The following is a 20,365-nucleotide window of genomic DNA, read 5'->3' on the forward strand; positions in this document are numbered from 1 at the left end:
GAAGCAGACTCCCCACTGAGCAGAGAGCCAGATGTGGGACTCCATCCCAGGACCCTAAGATCATGACCTGAGGTGAAGGCAGATCCTTAACTGACTGAGCCACCCAGGCACCCATGTTGTTATAACTTTTATGAGGGCATGTAAGCAGTACATATCAAAAGCTTTTAAAATGTGCATACAGCTTGAATCAAAAATTTTACTTCTAGAAATGTATCTAAAGGAAGTAATGAAGTGAGGATGTAAAGGGTATCCATTAAAACATTGTTTATAATACCAGAATCTTAGAAACAGCCTAAATGTGCAATAACAAGTGACATATGTTACATGCATATATTTGAATATTATACCACCATTAACAATAATGACATGGATATCGAGCTGTAGAAAAGCAAAATGTTCTTTATGCATTACAAATTTTTCAAAGTGTAAAGAAATATATGTGATACATCACACATACACAAACACACACACATCCCAATTCTAGAGCAATATACACAAAATTGTAACCAGTGATTATTTCTGGATGGTGATTATGGTGATTTTTCTTTTTTTATATGTATTTATTTCATAATATTCTATAACATAGTAATAAACATTTAATTTCTTGGAAAAAAAAAAAAAAGCAACACTGGCTAAGACCAGGAACAGACTATAGTTAAATTTTACCTCTTGGGGCACCTGGGTGGCTCAGTCAGTTAAGCATCCGACTCTTGATTTCAGCTCAGGTCATGATCTCAGGATCGTGGGATTGAGCCCTGCGTTGGGCTCTGCGCTCAGCGCAGAGTCTGCTGGTCCCTGCCCCTCCCCTGGCTTGTGCTCTCTCTCTCCCTCTAAAATAAGTAAGTAAGTAAGTAAATAAATAAATATCTTTTTAAAAAAATTACCTCTTTACTTCTTTATGAAATGTTGGGGGCCGAGGAGCAGATTTCTCTGTTGGGGACTGGTGGCTCTCCTGTCTTGTCTAGGTCTCAAGAGAGCAGGGCATCAGCTACAGCACGACGTGTTCTTTGACACTTTGAAGATTCAGTGCGGCTGCTCAGTGAAGGAGGTCTTGGACAGGGCCACTCAGCGACAAATCAATTTTCGGCTCTTTGAGGATGGCACAGTAAGTAAAACTTTTGCATTTATTTAAACTAGTTTAAAATGTCCTGACTTTTCTTATTAAAAGTTTTCTTCTTTAAAAATATCAGTATTGGAAGTTTGGGCATAATCTATGTTTTTTAAACAATTTTTATTTCCCACTCGGGAACATGGTGACTTTCAAATAAAGGACAATTCATTCTTAGTTTTACTTAAGACTTTGTGTTTTCATGTATGGGACTCTTAGGCACATGTTTTGTTCATAATACCCTTCACAATGTGACTGTTGAAGGTAAAGACTACAATAAGTGATATAATAAGTTAAGGGAAGAAAAGGGTAAGTATATCTAATGTCAGTAGGGGTGACCTACAGGCACCAGACTGCTAGAGTCCAGAAGTGGCTCATAAAACTCTAAACTTTGTGAAGTCTTGGACTCAACTAGCCCAAGGGCCAACTTGGATACAATGGCACCCAGATATTTTGGGATAACTGGGGGTTTTATCCAGCACCTTCCTCCCCTTGACCTCCCGGGGTTTCTCTGACTGGTCTTGGTGTTTCGGGCTGATGTTCTCCCTTTCATTTTCAATTCTGCAGCTTGGGATTTCTCTTGATGAAACAGTCAATGAAAAAGATCTGGATGACTTGTTGTGGATCTTTGGCTGTGAGTCGTCTGCAGTAAGTAAATTAAGAAGACGGATTTCTCATAATGATTGTTTGAGGTGTTGTCCAAGATGACTTTGCCTCTTGTGGTTCCAATGCGACACTGGGTGGCCTGCTGTTAAAATTATGCCACTGACCATCCCTGTTAGCTGGTGCTCACTGCTGTGGGCCCTAGCTAGGACCTTGCCGCCAGGCTATGTGGGAGGATTCTTAATGGTGTTTAATGGAAACTATCCCTAATATGGAGAATTGTGACATTGGTGTCTTGCTTATGTCAGTTCTGGGAAAATATTCATGTAATATATTTATTGAACACCTAATATGTGGCAGGTACTATGCTAGGCTCTGAGGATGGTGGTGAATTAGACATGATTCCTACCCCGACAGAGCTTATAGTCTAATGGGGACTCAGACATGCACAAGATTAAAATCCAGGTGGTGATATGTTATGCTAGGTGATGTCTGAAGATGCTCTGTGAGTACAGAGGAGGAGTTTCTAACCAAGACTTGGAGAAATTGTCCTAAGCTGAGTTCTGAATGATGATGGGTAGGAGTTATTCAGTCTAAGATGGCACAATTGAAGAACAAGGAGGGTGGGGCCAGAGGTGTTCCAGACACTGGGAAAAGCAACAATAAAGGCTTAGAGGAGAAAGTTTACAATGTGAACTAGGGGCAGTTCAGTGTGACTGAGTTGGTTTCTAAAGCAATGAAATAGCAGGGCGTGGAATGAAGATGATAGAGAGAGCAGTCAGTAGCTACCTAAACCTGTGGCAAGAAGTTACTCACAGTGCTGTACAGGGCCCAGTGCATGGGAAGCACTCAGTAAATACTGTTGAATGAATCAATGGCAGGAAACGTTTCCTATACAAGTAGTAATAGGTTCCGGAGTGCTAAATGGTGCCATCCTGGTCGTCTGTGTACTATTCAAGAGAGGACTTCAGTACCAGATGACAGCTGTAAATCATCAAAGAGGTATTACACTGTTCTTTTTTAAGCCTTAATCAATAAATAGGAGTGACTAAGCCAGCTTCTCCCTAGAACTCTGCGTTAAATTTAACCACAGTTTCCATACATTTAAGGAACGTTTATGGAGTGCCCACTGAGGGCTCAAGATGGCTGTACTATCAGCCTAGGGCAGAATGAGGACAAGCCATGTATTTATATATTCTGGATATTAAGCACTTACCAGATATGATATGCAAACATTTTTCTCCCATTCTTTGGGTTGTCTCTTAACCCTTGGTAGTGTCCTCTGATATGCAAAAGTTTTTAATTTTAACTGAAGTCTACTTTATTTACTTTTTCTTTTGTTATTCATGTTTTTGGTGTCATATTTGAGAAACCAAGATGCCAAATCCAAGATCATGCAGATTTGTGCCTGTGTTTTCTTCTAAGAGTTTTGAACTTTGGCTTTTAAATTTAGGTCTTAGTTCACTTTGAGTTAGTTTTTTTATATGGTATAAGGTAAGGGTCCAACTTCATTCTTTTGCATGTGGATATCTACTTATCTCAGCATTGTTTGTTGAAGGGATTATTCTTTTGCCAACTGAATGGTCTTGGCACCTGTATTTTATTAGAATTGTTATCACAGATAAAAGCACTGTCATGTGAGAATACTTACTTGAGTTTTGTCATCATAGCTGTTTTTTTTTAAAGATTTATTTATTTGAGAGAGAGAGCATGCGAGCAAGTGCATGCATGGAGTTGGGAGGCAGAGGGAGAGGAAAAGAGAGACTATCAAGCAGACTCCCCGCTGAGTGTGGAGCCAGAAGCAGGGCTCAATCCCACAACCTTGAGACTGTGACCTGAGCCAAAATCAAGACTTGGATGCTTAAGTGACTGAGCCACCCAGGCACCCGCATCATAACTTTTTTGATAGCCCTTTAAAGTAACTTACTGGAACTTGCTTCATTACTGAAGGAACATGCAGGAAAAGTCAGGGGGCAATAAAAATTGTCATTTTTCCTCTTTTCCTGTGGCAAAGGTCAATAGAATTTTAAAATGGTGCTCTGGAGAATTTCCAAATTGGCACAATTCATGATACCTGTTACTCCCCCCCCCCCCCCCCCGCCATGCCAGATGCCAGGGGGTTTGGCAGTGGTAGTAGATCTCTAGTGCCTTGTTGGGATACCAGAAGCTTGGATCTCCACATGTGGTTCCAGGCATGCTTTCCACTGTTTAGTCTGTGGTCTCTCCACATAGGAGCTGGTTGCTGAAGGAATGGGCGAGGAGCGGAGAGGTATTCCGGGGACTGCTTTCAAGAGAACTAGCTCCTTCCTCACACATCAAGTGTTCAACAGGTTTGTGTGGTGGTGTCATTGTGTACTGTGGCTTGGGAGTGAAATAGAGAGTGGCTGTTTTTTAAAAAATTTTGTTTTAAAGATTTATTTATTTATTTGAGAGAGAGAGCAAGTGAGAGTGTGCAAGTTGGGGGAGGGACAGAGGGAGAGAATCTCAAGCAGACTTCCCACTAAGCATGGAGCCCGACATGGGGCTTGATCTCACAATCCATGAAATCATGACCTGAGCCAAAACCAAGAGTGGGAGCTCCACTGACTGAAGAGAGGCGCCCCTAGAGAGTGGCTTCTGGATCCAGTTATGTTATGGCTTGGGTTGTTGTGGCTCAGCCACGGCTCACTAATAACCATCACCATAAGGATTCCATTCCTGATTTTGGCAAAGCCACCTCCTGGTGGCTCTGCTCTGCTGGCAGTGTAACCCCTAAGCCCACTTGTCAGGAAGGGAGGACTGTGGATGCATGGTTGCTAGGCTGAAGTTCATACCCAGGAACTCCACATACTCTTCTTCCCAACCTTCCTCTCCTGCCCACAGAAGCTTCTTGTCCTACTGCATCCCCTGAGTTTGTGGGTGTTCTTTGCCCTTCCTTCTGGTGCTTTGTTGGCATGTTGCCCATGGCTCAATTTGATCTGTATTTTGAGGGTAGATCTGTGTGTCTTCTCTCTCAGGAGGATGTATATGGACTCTTTTCTCATTATAATGGCCCAAATCATGTGTTTTGTGTTCACAGCTATCACTCAGAAACAAATATTGTGCGATATATGAAGAAATTGGAAAACAAAGACATTTCCCTTGTTCACAGCATGATTCCTCTGGTAATTGTTGTCTTTATTTCTACTTCTAACCCCAATCCTGGTCCGACCTCTTTGTGTTGCAGCTAATGTGCTGAAAGAGGGATGAAGGGGTGGCCATGTGGGGGGATCAGAGGGTCAAGAGGAAATCACTAACGTGATACATTTTGGATGTGCTTCTTAAAGGGGTCCTGTACCATGAAGCTCAACAGCTCATCTGAACTCACAGTAAGTAGGACATTTCTCTTAAGAGGGAACTTAGTAGGAGCAGTATTCCAGCTTATACATAAGTAGATAACTAGAGAACGCTACTGGGACTGTGATTTAATAACTACGTGAATAATTCTTTACCTTGCTGTTCTTTTTTTTTTTTTTAAGATTTTATGTATTTATTTGAGTGAAATAGAGAGAGAGCACAAGTGGGACAGGGAGAGGCAAAGGGAAATGGAGAAGCAGGCTCCCCACTGAGCAGGGAGCCTGATGTGAGGCTCAATCCCAGGACCCTGGGATCATGACCTGAGCCAAAGGCAGCTGCTCAATCGACTGATCCACCCAGGCGCCCCATCTTTACCTTGCTATTCAGTAATCTTGGGAGAAACCCCAATTTTATCACAAATTGATCATTTCAATTTATGAGTAAAATTATCTAAAACTAATACATTGTTAATTAATTGAATTTAAATTAAAATAATTAAATATATAATATTCATGCCTTCCTAACCCCCATTTATTTGCTTATTTATAGATTTTATTTTATTTATTTATTTTTAATTTTTTTTATTATATTATGTTAGTCACCATACAGTACATCCCCGGATTCTGATGTAAAGTTCGATGCTTCATTAGTTGTGTATAACACCCAGTGCACCATGCAATACGTGCCCTCCTTACTACCCATCACCGGTCTATCCCATTCCTCCACCCCCTCCCCTCTGAAGCACTCAGTTTGTTTCTCAGAGTCCATAGTCTCTCATGCTTCATTCCCCCTACTGATTACACCCCCTTTCTTTATCCCTTTCTTCCCCTACCGATCATCCTAGTTCTTATGTTCCATAGATGAGACAAACCATATAATTGTCTTTCTCTGCTTGACTTACTTCACTTAGCATTATCTCCTCCAGTGCCGTCCATGTTGCAGCAAATGTTCTTTTTGATAGCTGAGTAATATTCGTTCTTTTTGATAGCTGAATAATATTCCATTGTATATATGGACCACATCTTCTTAATCCAGTCATCTGTTGAAGGGCATCTCGGCTCCTTCCACGATTTAGCTATTGTGGACAATGCTGCTATGAACATTGGGGTGCATATGGCCCTTCTCTTCACTACGTCTGTATCTTTGGGGTAAATACCCAGTAGTGCAATGGCTGGGTCATAGGGTAGCTCAATTTTTAACTTTTTAAGGGACCTCCACACTGTTTTCCAGAGTGGCTGTACCAACTTTCATTCCCACCAACAATGTAGGAGGGATCCCCTTTCTCCACATCCTCTCCAGCAATTGTTGTTTCTTGCCTTGTCAATTTTTGCCATTCTAACTGGCGTAAGGTGGTATCTTAGTGTGGTTTTGATTTGAATTTCCCTGATGGCTTATGATTTTGAACATTTTTTCATGTGTCTGTTAGCCATTTGTATGTCATCATTGGAAAAGTGTCTGTTCATATCTTCTGCCCATTTTATGATTTGTTTATTTGTTACTCACATATTGAGTTTGAGAAGTTCTTTGTAGATCCTGGATACCAGTCTTTTATCTGTAGTATCATTTGCAAATATGTTCTCCCATTCTGTGGGCTGCCTCTTAGTTTTTTTGACTGTTTCCTTGGCTGTGCAGAAGCTTTTTATCTTGATGAAGTCCCACAAGTTCATTTTATCTTTTGTTTCTCTTGCCTTTGGAGATGTGTCATGAAAAAGTTTCCTTTGGCCGATGTTGTAGAGGTTGCTGCCTATGTTCTCCTCTGGGATTTTGATGGATTCCTGTCTCACATCAAGGTCTTTCATCCATTTGGAGTTTATCTTTGTGTATGGTGTGAGAGAGTGGTCAAGTTTCATTCTTTTGCATGTAGCTGTCCAATTTTCCCAGCACCATTTATTGAAGAGACTGTCTTTTTTCCACTGGATGTTTTTTCCTGCTTTATCAAAGATTAGTTGCCCAAAGAGCTGAGGGTCCATTTCTGGGTTCTCTGTTCTGTTCCATTGGTCTATGTGTCTTTTTTTGTGCCAGTACCATGCTGTCTTTGTGATCACAGCTTTGTAGTACACCTCAAAATCCGGCATTGTGATGCCCCCAGCTTTGTTTTTCCTTTTCAACAGTTCCTTGGTGATTTGGGGCCTTTTCTGGTTCCATACAAATTGAAGGACTATTTGTTCCAGTTCTTTGAAAAATGTCATTGGTATTTTGATCGGGATAGCATTGAAAGTGTAGATTGCTCTGGGTAGCATGGACATTTTAACTATGTTCATTCTTCCAATCCATGAGCATGGAATGTTTTTCCATCTTTTTGTGTCTTCTTCAATGTCTTTCAAGAGTGATTTATAGTTTCTAGAATATAGGTCCTTTACGTCTCTGGTTAAGTTAATTCCAAGGTAACGTATGGTATTTGGTGCTATTGTAAATGGGATGGATTCCCTAATTTCTCTTTCTTCAGTCTCATTGTTCGTGTATAGAAATGCAACTGATTTCTGAGCATTGATTTTGTATCCCGCCACATTACTGAATTGCTCTATAACTTCTAATAGTTTGGGCATGGATTCTTTTGGGTTTTCCATATAGAGTATCATGTCATCTGCGAAGAGAGACATTTTGACTTCTTCTTTGCCGATTTGGATACCTTTTATCCCTTTTTTTGTCTGATTGCTGTTGCAAGGGCTTCTAGTACTATGTTGAATAATAATGGCGAGAGTGGGCATCCTTGTCGTGTTCCTGATCTTAAGGGAAAGGCTTCCAGCTTTTCCCCATTGAGAATGATATTTGCTGTAGGCTTTTCATAGATGGTTTTTATGAGATTGAGGAATGTACCCTCTATGCCTACACTCTGAAGGGTTTTAATCAGGAAAGGATGCTGTATTTTGTCAAATGAGTTTTCTGCATCTATTGAGAGAATCATATGATTTTTGGCTTTTTCCTTCTGGATAAAATCTAAGACACTGATAGATTTGCAAACGTTGAACCATCCTTGCATCCCAGGGATGAATCCCACTTGGTCATGATGGATAATCCTTTTAATGTACTGTTGGATTCTATTAGCAAGGATCTTGTTGAGGATTTTGGCGTCCATATTCATTAGGGAAATCGGTCTGTAATTCTCATTTTTGATGGGGTCTTTGCCTGGTTTGGGGATCAAGGTAATATTGGCCTCATAGAATGAGTTTGGTAGCTTTCCTTCTGTTTCAATTTTTTGAAATAGCTTTAGGAGAATAGGTATTATTTCTTCTTTGTATGTTTCATAGAATACCCCAGCAAAACCGTCCGGGCCTTGAGTTTTGTTTTTTGGAAGGGTGTTTATGACTGACTCAATCTCTTCATAATTAATTGGCCTGTTTAAAAAATCAATTTCTTCCTGTTTCAGTCTTGGTAGTTTATAGGTTTCCAGGAAGTCCTCCATCTCTTCCAGATTGCTTAATTTATTGGCATAAAGCTGTTGATAAAAGTTTCTAATAATCCTTCCAATTTCATTGGTGTTGGTTGTGACCTCTCCCTTTTCATTTATCATTTTATTAATTTGGGTCCTTTCTCTATTCTTTTGGATAAGTCTTGCCAGTGGTCTGTCAATTTTATTAATTCTTTGGACCATTGTGTTTTCATTCTCATTGGTCTCCATAAATTGTTTAAATTGATTTTTCATTTCCTGGTTTATCAAATCATTCTTGAGCAGGATGGTTCTTAGTCTCCAAGTGTTTGAGTTTCTGCCAAATTTTTCCTTGTGGTTGAGTTCCAATTTCAAAGCGTTGTGGTCTGAGCATATGCAGGGAATCATTTCAGTCTTTTGGTATCGGTTGAGACCTGTTTTGTGTCCCAGAACATGGTCTATTCTTGAGAATGTTCCATGGGCATTAGAATAGAATGAGTATTCTTTGGTTCTGGGGTGTAGTGTTCTATATATATCTATGAGGTCCAACTCGTTGAGTGTGGCATTCAAAGCTCTTGTTTCTATGTTGGTTTTCTGCTCCGGTGCTCTGTCTATTGCTGATAGTGGAGTGTTGAGGTCCCCTCCTATTAACGTATTTTTATCTATATGTCTCTTTATTCTGGTTAAGAGTTGGCTTGTGTATCTTGCTGCTCCCCTGTTGGGGGCATATATATTTATAATTGTCATATCCACTTGTTGGATAAATCCTTTAAGAATAATATAGTGCCCTTCTGTGTCTCTAACTATAGTCTTTAGTTTAAAATCCAATCTGTCTGATATGAGAATTGCTACCCCATCTCTTTTGAGGTCCATTGGCATGAAAGAGGGTACTCCATCCCTTTACTTTCAGTCTGAATGTATCTTTGGGTTCAATATGAGTCTCTTGTAGACAGCAAATGGATGGGTCATGTCTTTTTATCCAATCTGCAACCCTGCGTCATTTATGGGAGCATTTAGGCCATTTACATTGAGACTGATTATTGAGAGATATGATTTTAATGATGCCATGTTGCCGGTAAAGTCTTTGTTTCTATAGATTGTGACTTTCTGTTCTGTATCACTCTTGGGGCCTTTTTACTTTTATAGAACCCTCCTTAATATCTCCTGTAGGGCTGGTTTCATGGTTATGAAATTGGTCAATGACTGGTGATTCTGGAAGGTCTTTATTTCTCCATCAATTATGAATGACAGCCTTGCTGGATAAAGGATCCTTGGCTGCATGTTTTTCTCTGAAAGAGCTTTAAAAATGCTGCCTCCACCCTTTCTCTCATTCCAGGTCTGTGTAGACAGGTCTGACGTAATTCTGATACCTTTGCCTTGGTACGTGAGAAATTTCTTTGCCCTGGCCGCTTTCAATACTGTATCCTTGGATCTAATATTTGCAAAATGCACTATGACGTGATGTGGCATAGGTTTGTCATGGTTGAGCTTGGGAGGGGTCCTCTCTGCCTCTTGGACACGAATGCTTGTTTCCTTTGCTAGATTAGGGTTGTTTTCAGCTACAATTTGTTCAAATACCTCTTCTAGACCTCTGTTTTTCTCCACCCCCTTGGGGATGCCGATGATTCTGACATTGGAACGTTTCATTGAGTCAGTAATCTCCCATAACCTACATTCTTGAGATTGGATTTTTTTGAGCCCAGATTTTATTTTAGCTTTCTCTTCTACTAACCCATCCTCCAATTCGCTGATACTTTTTTCTGCCTCATTCACCCTGGCCATCAGAGCCTCTAGTTTTGACTGCATTTGGCTCATAGCATTTTTAATTTCTGTCAGGTTCACTCTCATTTGTGCCCTTAGAGATTCTATATTCTCATTAACATTTTTGTTAATACTTTTTTCAAGTCAACACATCATCTTGACCATTGTTACTCTGAATTCCATTTCTGATAATTTGGTTATATCCATATCCATTAGTTCTGTGGAGAGGCCACAGACTCATTGTCTTTTCTTTGCTGGGGGGGATTTTTCCTTCTCGTCATTCTGATGAGGAGAGGTTGCGGGGTTGTCCAGAGCCCAAATTATTGACCGGGACCCAGGCCGTGCGCCCTTGTTTTATAGGGATCTTAGGGACGTAGGCTTCTTGATTTTTCAGCCTGCCTTCTGGGGGAGGGGCCTGCCGCACCGATACTCAGGCAACCCTGTTTGGGTTGAGACTCCGTGTCCCCTGCGAGGGGGAATGGGGGTGGGCACACTGTTAGCTGGTATTTCCAGGCTTTTGTTCTCTGGCGGCTTTCCCTGGTGGTTTGCTCTGTCTCTTCTGACAGTCAGAGCAGCAGTAGCCGAATCTCAGCCTCTGTTTCAGAACAGAGGGATCACGGATCGTTCTCCACTGATGTTCTGGCCATTTTAACTCTGTTTCTGTTGGTGCTGCTCAACCCTGCAGCGTCAGGGATGTGTACCCCACACCCAGCGTCCCAGCCCTCACTTCCAGGGCCATCGCGTCTCTGTCCTTTGTGTTTCTAACACCGCCAGCCGCCAGCCGTCCCGCGCGCTCCCAGAGCTCCCGGTCTCAGTCTGGTTCCCATGAGCGCACCGGAGCTCCATTTCAGTCTGGCTGCACGCGTTCCCCAGCTCACGGTCTCAGTCTGCTCTCTTGCGGGTGCCGGTCCCCGAGTCAGCCCACTCCCCCATGCAGGTGGCTACCGCTTCCTGGCGCCCAAACGCGGCGGCTCCCTCCCCCTTCCGTTTATCTTCCGATATCTGTGCGCGGTTTCACGGCTCTCCACTTCGTACCTCAATACTCAGCGCTGGAGATGTTCATTTGTAGCGATCCAGATGTATCTTCCTGCGTCTCAGGCTGATTCCGTGGATGTTCAGGCTGGTCTGGTACCTATACAGCTCTACTCAGGGGACTGGCTGAAAAAGGGGTCCCCTACTCCTCCGCCATCTTAACTCCCCGTCCGGACATTGTCCATTCTGGGCACTAGAACATTCATTCTTATAGTTTCTACACGGGCCCACGTACTTCTTTATTATGATGTGTAGCTGGTTCTTTAAGTTTGGGCAAGTTCACATAGAGTTGTTGGGTCTGTTTAATAATAGTCAATCTTGTTCAGGCTGAATAAACCGTTCCTCATTTTCCAGAGCTGCTTGGGAGGTGAGCACGAGCCTCAGGTTTTCCAGGTGTCTGTACTGCAGAATTGTTGACAGGCCCAAGTTAGCAGGCAGTCCCAGGGTGATGGCTTCTCTCCTGTATCAAAGTATTGGCAACATCCAAAACGTATTTCATATCCATGTTTTGTCCTTCCCTGCTCCTTCTTATGACGATGCGAAATGATCAAACGCTGGGTGGACGTGAATTATAGATTTTATTTTTAAGTACTTTCCACACCCAGTGTGGGGCTTGAACTCACAACCCTGAGACAAGAGTCACATGTCTACTGACTGAGCCAGCCACATGCACCCCATTCCCCCTTTTAAATCTGCAATGTAAAAAGGTTTGTCAACTGGTAGTTGTTAAGCTCAGTAGAATTCAGAACCTTAAGCCTTCTTTCTAGACATCCATTCACAGTGCCAGAAGTGTAGAGACTGGATGTTTCCATTTATTTCTTGTATCAACAAAAGATTTGTGTAACCTGCTCTTGTGGTTGGTAAGTATCTCTACTAGGCTAGGATGCATTTTTGCAAAGCTCTCTTCTTCCTTTTTTTCCATAGGATTATTCTGATATGACAAATCACATCAGGCAATGGAAATCATTTTATATTGTGATTGGAAGGATTTTCCCCATTTGTTTTTGTTTGTGTCTTGTTCTGCTCAATGAAGAGAGAATAATATATGTGCTGTCTAAGAGTTCAAGTAAACCATACCTGAAACAACTCATTGGGTTTCGTGGATATAAATCTATTTGGGTGACTTTTTGTTCCTGAAAAGATAGAAGAAGTTTATATTTTTGTCCAAGTTCCCTTTCTAGGACTTTCTTCTAAAATGAAGGCAGTAATAGTACTTACCTGGTAAGATTTTGGTGAGATTTAATGAATTAATGTATTTAAAGTGTGTAAAACAGTGCCTGGCACACAGTAAACACTCTTGTGCTGGCTGTTGCTGTACTCGTCCTGCTCAGCATCATTAAAGCTCGTATTGTTATTACTATTACAGTTGTACATATGCATGTGTTTCTCCCCTGTTGCTCTTCAGCCTATCACATGGAAAGGATTTGCAAACATCCACCCATTTGTGCCTCTGGACCAAGCTCAAGGTTATCAGCAACTTTTCCTTGAGCTGGAGAAAGACTTATGTGAACTCACGGGCTATGACCGAATCTCCTTCCAGCCTAACAGGTAAGAGATTTCTCCTGTCTTTTCAGCTATCTCTCATGGTATAATACCTGCCTCAAACTTTGAGGCTTGAAACAACAATTTTGTATCATTCTGAGAGGTGAGTAGACAGTTCAGCTCCATTGGGTGGATGGCTAGGAGGTCCAAAGTAGCCACATTCACATAGATGGCAAGTTAGTGATAGGCTGTTGGCTGGGCGTTCAGTTGAGGATATGGACCTGGGCCTTGGTTCTTGTTCATGGAGACTTCTCCATGTGGTTGCTTGAGCTTCATTCATCCTGGAATGATATCTAAGTCCAAAGTGGAGTGTTCCATGATGGAAGCATGTGGAAGCTGCAAAACTCCTTAAGGCTCAGCCTCTGAAGTTTCACAGCATGACTTCCAAAGCGTTCTGCCTATTAAAGCAAGTGACAGGGCCAGCCCAGTTTGAATGCAGAATGGGTGTGAATGTCCAGAGATGTGTTTCATTGTGGGCCATCTTTGGAAACTAGTTACGATATCCATCAGTGACATAGCATTAGAATTAGAATCAAGACACATGGTACCTCTGAACAAGCAGCAGTGTCGCAATCGAGTAGGGTCAGGAGAACCTAGATCTTGGTTTGTTCTGTCACTAACTTTGAAAGTTCCGTGCCCCTCTTTTGGCCTCTGTTTCTTTATCTGTAAAGTAAAAACTCTGAAGAACAGTGACTTTTTTTTTTAAAACCAGAGGGCTCTAGCAACATTTCTTAGGTACTTGTTAAAAATACAAATGTCTGGGGGCGCCTGGGTGGCTCAGTCCGTTAAGAGTCTGCCTTCAGCTCAGGTCATGATAGCCCCACATTGGGCTCCCCGCTCCACGGGAAGCCTGCTTCTTCCTCTCCCACTCCCCCTGCTGCTGTTCTCTCTCTCTCTGTGTCTCTCTCTGTTCAAAAAAACCCAAATAAAATCTTAAAAAAAAAAAAACAAACAAATATCTGTGTCCCACTCTAGGCCTGTTGATCATAATCTCCAGGGTTTAGGACTAAGAAACTTTATATTTAAGGAGGAAACAAATGATTCTGATATACAGCCGATTGGGAATCCACTGGGTTTGTGATCTGTCTTCATGGGAATAGATAGATGGATGGCTAGACAAACACTTTTAGCAGCATGAATTCACATTTTAAGTATTTTCAAAAGAGTTGCGTGTCTGCCACTGGATTATCCACCTTCCGCTACTCGAAGTGTAAGCTCCACCAGCAGCGTCAGCATTGACATCACCCAGGAGGTTGTTAGAAATGCAGACTTCAAGATATAAAAATCAAATGATTTTTTAAAAAGATTTATTTATTTGAGTGGGGGGAGGGGCAGACAGAGAATCTTCAAGCAGACTCCCTGTCAAGCAAGAAGCCCAACAGCAGGCTCGATCTCACAATGCTGAGATCATGACCTGAGCCAAAACCAGGAGTTGGAGCCTTCAACCAACTGCACCACGCAGGCACCCCAAAAATCAAATGATTTTAAAACTGAGACATTTATCATCTCACTCTCTGAAACAGAAAGTAATCAGATCTTAGATACAATCAAGCCCTCCTCCTGTTTGGTAACATAAGCTATACAGCAAAGTCATGCGCTTTGTATAAACAGCATATGGGCATATGGCAAATGAGAGGACACAGAGCTCTTTTAATAACAGCCTCTCAAACCCCTGATTTTATAAATAGGAAAGAATGACATTCATGAAAGTCAGACTTCATATCTTCATTAGAACATCGTCATCCATCCCCACCCCCTTTTTAAAGGAAGAGAGGAATCTGAGTGAATTAGTAACCTGAGGCAGTAATACCTTAATTAAATGTTGAAAATGCAGAAACTTCGCCCTCTAGTGATGCAATATGGTTACATCTTCTGTGTCATATGGGAGAGGAATTGTTCAGGACTATTTTAACTCTTAAGTCATTAGCTTTTGCAGCTCATTGAGGGCCCAGCCAGGGTCCTGAAAGACTGACCTAAGGATGAGGAAACTTGCCTTCCCTTAAAGCAATGGTTCCCAGCCCTGGCTGGAAGTTGGAGTCATGTGGTGAGTTTATAAAAAAGATTCTCGTGTCCAGATCACAATCCCAGATTGAATTACAATCTTAATAGGGAAAGACAGGGTGAGGGAGAGACACAGGCATGAGTATGTCTTTAAAGCTTCCCAGGAGATTCCAATTGGAAGGCAAGGGTAAGAACCACTTTCTTAGAAGTTTCTCTGTTGTTTTTCTTATTATACCTAATGCTCCTTCTCTGTCCTGCTCTCCTCACTTGTATGATTGACAGTGAGGTTCAGTACCCCGTGTCAGTTTTGTAGGAGGGAAGGAAATCTTTATTAGGATGTCGTTTCTGTCAGTGATGCCTTCTCCACCTTCACAGATTCCCAGATAATAACACTCGTTTCCAAAGGCCGATTTGAAAGTGACAGGACCTGAACCCAAAGTTGAGGCTTATTGAGGGATATTTTTGGTTCTTAGCAGAGGCTGCTATGACAAATGAGGAAATGCCCTACTCTTTTGTTGGGAAAATAGAGAGACCATGCTGCCAGAGATTAAAGTTTGGGGAAAAGAGGAAGGGATGCACCATATATTCTCTATGTAAGGATTTTATTTTTATCTTGTTACAACCCTTTTGGTTTATTTGTGCTAATCTTCTCTCCACAAGTGAATTCTATATCCAGGTCTCATAATCTATATTCTAAGTATTATAATTAGTCTACCACAGGGCTATTTATTGGTTAATTCATCATGATTTATTGCTGGCTAGTGGCCACTGCAATCCAAGGTATTGATGTAGGCTTCATATTTATTGTAAGAAGAAATACAAGTTTTCTTGAATATTCTGTACAGAGGGAGAATTTACTGTATCACGTCAACCACTGAAATTATACTTCTGAAATACGGGGTGCAGTCGCAATTATTATCAAGGGACTATTTCCTGGTGTTTTCATTTAAACCTAATTGGAGTTGGTCAGTACGTCTATAGAGTTTTAGAAGCTCATGACCAAGAAGTTTTGCATCTAAAATTTCTTATCCTTTTTTGTTATCATCTGATATTTAAAAGATAAAAATGGTAAAATTTTTAGGAAGTAACAGTAATATTTTGCAACTCTAAAATTTTTTGTGGTAAAATACGCATACCATGAAAATTTACCATTTTAACCATTTTTAAGGGTACGTTTAATAGCATGAATTCACATTGTTTTGCAACCATCAACACCAGCCATCTCCAGAACTTTTTATCTTCTCAAATGAAAGCTTTGCATCAATTAAACAACTTCGCCTCGTTTCTCTCTTACCACAGCCTCTGGCAACCATGATTTTATTTTCTGCTGCTATTAATTGACTACTAGGTATGTCACATAGTTGGAACTATATAATATTTGTCCTTTTGTATCTGGTTTATTTCATCTAGCATAATGTCTTTATCCACCTTGTAGCATGCGTCAGCATTTCCTTTTTAAGGCTGAATAATATTCCCCTGTATATGTGGACCATATTTTGTTTATCTCTGCCCATTGATGGGCATTTGGGTTGTTTTCACCTTTAAGCTGTTGTGAATAATGCTGCTGTGAACATTGGTATACAAATACCTGAGTCCCTGGTTTTAGTTCTTTTGGGTATATACTCAGATGTGACATTGCTGGACGTATGGTAAGTCTTTAATTGTTTGAAGAATGGCCATACTGATATATCAATGCAGAGGTATAGGTGGGAAGAGGTATATGAGAAGAAGACAGTTATCTCAAGGTAGTAGAACTTCAATACTTTTTGTCCTTATGCTTTTTAATTTTTCCCCTTCCCTGTGCTTATGCTTTTTTAGACTACTAAAAACTTTTTTAACCATGATACGTGTTAGTATATAATCTAAAAAGAAGTTAATTTTATTGTGGGGCACGTGCATATCATGAAACAATTAAACACAACGTAAGGTGCTTGCAGATTCGTTTCTACCCTGGGCCCCCTGATCTCAGGATTTCTCCATGCACTGAGGGCATGATGAAGCTGGCTTTGACACTTGCCCTGGGTTTGGAGGCAAGCCATATGCTACCTCAGTCTTAGTACTCAAACATAAAGTGAGAAGGTCTTGCAACAAAGCCAAAGGAACCAAGTTCTGCAGAATAGAATGATATTTAACACCAAGTGGACTCGTAACACAACTCTCCGGTTCTAGGATGACTGTGTAGGAGAACGGCACTTTGCAGGCACGAGCCTGAGTGTTGGGCACATGGCCCTGACTGCTCCTCCTCACCCTTGCTGGGCCCTCCCATACCGTCTTCAGCCCAGTAGAGTTCTACGTCATGCTCACAGAAGGCTGTTCTTTCTCTAGTAGTCCTGCCCAGATACACACCGTCACAGGACCCTCTTCAGTGGATTTTTTTTCTGAAAGGGAATTCAGCTCAAAGGAACGGTTAGCACCCAGAACATGTGAGACTCCAAACGACGTCCTCCTTCGTCACGGTGTGGGTTTCTCCCCCCACATTGCTCCATCTACAAACCTGGATGGAGAGCATTTCCAGTTTGGGGACGAAAATAACCAAATAATATCTCATTACCTTTCCATTTTCTACTCTGCCCAGCACGGCTTGCTTTGACTTGTTCCCCCATAGCACTGTGACACTTTTAAAATCATTCAGCAGCTCACAAATAGACTCCAGGAATTGCCGGGTTAGAATTATGATGTAATGTTTAAGGCAGACAGAAACAGTAATTAACACCTTCCATGGATATCTAAAGTGAAAGACACGCTGGGGTTATTATTAGCTGCCTTGGCTTATAAGAGTAAGGAAGTTGTTTTTTCTTTAAAAACAGCAAACCATGATCTTGAATGTAGATAGAGCTGTCAGTTGTTTTTCCAGAATCTCCTGCTGGAAGGTTCTTAAACAAAGGTGTAAACAGGACATAATCTATGGATCTCAAACTTTATTGTGAGTGAGAATCACCTGGGGGGCTTGTTAAATTGCTAAGCTTCACTGCCAGAATTCCTGATTCAGTAAGGCAGAGTTGGGGCCTGAGAATTTGCATTTCTAACAAATTTCTGGATGATGTTACTATGCTGGTTTGGCCACCATACTGTGAAAAACACTGGGGTTGCCACCATTCACAGTCCTGGCTGCTTATTAGAATTAGTTGGGGAACTTCTGAAGAATACTGATCCTCTCCCTACCCCACAAACTAGTTGCATCAGAATCTCCTCTTGGGGTGGGGGGTGGATTTCAGGAATCAGGGTTTTTAATACCCTCCCCAGGTGATTCTAATGTGCATCATTGGGTTGGGGAGTGTGTTGTCCTGAAGGAACACCAAAGAGGAAACTTAGTTAGATGACTATTATCTCCCAGCAGACTGAACTTAGGAAGTGCCCTTTGAAGACTAAGTCACAACCATCATGTGCCTATCAGGAGATACAGTAAAGAGAATCAAACACCTGATAGTTGCCACCTCCCACACCCCCTTTCTTAAGCTCATGATGGATATCACTGATGAGCTCTAACATGACTCATATCATGATAATCTTTGATAATGCTTTCCTACGGAGCCTTCACAACCCTCCTCTCAGAGAACTCTGGGAGGCCAGAGAGCAGAGACCCTCCTCTGGTTAGAGGCTGATTTCCCAAAGAAGCACTCAGAATGCCAGGAAGAAGAGAAAGAGGGCGAAGGATGAAGAGAGCCATCTTTGGAGACATAAAACACAGTGAGAAGACCTTCCCTTCCCCAATTTCCTTAACCCTCAAAAGTATACTTTGATTTTTGCAGTTTGTAAGACTTGGAGCAGCGGTTCTCACACTTGGTCACACCCACAGGATTTTTTTTTTTTTTAAAGATTTTATTTGTCAGAAAGAGAGCGAGCCAGGGGCGCCTGGGTGGCACAGCGGTTAATCATCTGCCTTCGGCTCAGGGCGTGATCCCGGCGTTACGGGATCGAGTCCCACATCAGGCTCTTCTGCTATGAGCCTGCTTCTTCCTCTCCCACTCCCCCTGCTTGTGTTCCCTCTCTCGCTGGCTGTCTCTCTCTGTCGAATAAATAAATAAAATCTTTTAAAAAAAAAAAAAGAAAGAGAGCGAGCGAGCACAAGCAGGGGGAGTGGCAGGCAGAGCAGGCATACGAAGAAGCAGGCTGCCTGTTGACAAGGAGCCTGATGCAGGACTTGATCCCAGGACCCTGAGATCATGACCTGAGCTGAAGGCAGCTGCTTAACCACTGAACCACACAGGCATCCCCACACAGGATTTTCTGATTCCGTGCTTGAGAACTTGCTTTCTGTCAGGTTCCCAGGTGAAGCTGATGCTTTGTTTGGAAACTTAAGTTTGAGAGCCTCTGCTTTAAGGTACTCTTCGGATATCAGAATAGTTAGAAGAGCTGGATCTATTCAGATGTTCCTTGACCAGAATTTGAAGGTTAAGTATAGAATTCAGTTTATGTCAAGTTAGATACAGATTGGTAAGACCATTCCAGAATGATATGTTGAGAGGTTTTTATTATCAGCTCATTGGAACGGAGATCCAGGCAGTTTTTAGGTACTTGAGGTAAGCAACAGAATTAGACTGATTAAAATCCTATTGCTCCCAAGGTATGTGTATTGGAGGAATGTCAGTTAGCCCTGTTTATTCCATTCATAAGATAAGAATCAATGCCTTTTTTTTTTAAACCTTGTTATATTGGGAGTGTCTTATGATGTTGCCAGGGACTGAAGTGGGTCACCTTGACACTGGCTGTTTGGACCATCTTACTGGGGTCAGTGTTACCGTGTCCATTTCTTAGCTAATGTTTCACTTGGATCAGTTGGTCACTTCCTGAGCACTTGATGGTGGTATTTTTAAAATAAAGAAGTTTTTGGATGAGGGGAGTTTGACATCACAATGTCCAACATCAAAACATACATCACAAGAAATCATTAATCGGGTTTCCTTCTGGAGAGTGAGACTGGGAAGAATAGGAGGGGGTTGCTTGTTTACTGATATTAATTTTTAAATCACATGAATGCATTATTTTATAATATAATACTATAACATAACATAACAACATAATATAATATAATATAATATAATATAATATAATATAATAAACTTAAATCCACCTGTGAATTAGGTGGGAAGACCCAAGGGAGGCTGGCAGCAGAGAACAAATCAGAGTCACCACTACCACTGGAAAATCTGTGACTGTCCCATTCCTTGGGTCACTCTCTCCAGGTTGATGAAGTCCCAGGCTACTGGATATGCTGTGGGCTGGGAGTGGGTCATGGGTCCAACACCTTGTTAATGGGTAGTGATGGGGAATGTCTGGTCCCTTCCTGCTTCTGGAGGGGGGTTTAGGACCCTGCCTTTCCCCTAGACTCACACAAAATGGGAAATTCCCCTAACTAGTAAGGGGACTGAAAGGCTGTGCTTTCCCACATACACAGAAAAACAGCAACAATGAACACACAGCAAATCTCCAGCATCCTAATGGAACCCTTCCTTAGTACTTTCTTATGATTTATTTATTTGTCAGACAGAAGGCAGAGAGGGGGAGCACACAAGCAGGGGGAGTGGCAGGAAGGAGAGGGAGAAGCAGGCTCCCCTGATGTGGGACTTGATCTCAGGACCCTGAGATCATGACCTGAGCTGAAGGCAGACGCTTAACCAACTGAGCCACCCAGGCAT

The 20,365-nt window shown here is 41.8% G+C and overlaps 1 protein-coding gene across 1 annotated transcript in view; it reads left to right on the forward strand.

Moving 5' to 3' along the window:
* The window catches only part of GLDC (glycine decarboxylase), a 97,881-nt gene that overhangs the window by 42,233 nt on the left and 35,283 nt on the right, over positions 1-20,365 (forward strand). The window contains exons 10-15 of the mRNA XM_045780702.2: positions 966-1,105; positions 1,676-1,756; positions 3,944-4,041; positions 4,770-4,854; positions 5,017-5,058; positions 12,592-12,734. Of these exons, the coding sequence (XP_045636658.1) occupies positions 966-1,105; positions 1,676-1,756; positions 3,944-4,041; positions 4,770-4,854; positions 5,017-5,058; positions 12,592-12,734 (589 nt within the window). The remainder of the gene's footprint in view (positions 1-965; positions 1,106-1,675; positions 1,757-3,943; positions 4,042-4,769; positions 4,855-5,016; positions 5,059-12,591; positions 12,735-20,365) is intronic.

This window comes from Ursus americanus, chromosome 18 (genome assembly GCF_024610735.1).
Source record: "Ursus americanus isolate L20-20 chromosome 18, mUrsAme1.1.p, whole genome shotgun sequence".
Taxonomy (NCBI): Eukaryota; Metazoa; Chordata; class Mammalia; order Carnivora; family Ursidae; genus Ursus; species Ursus americanus.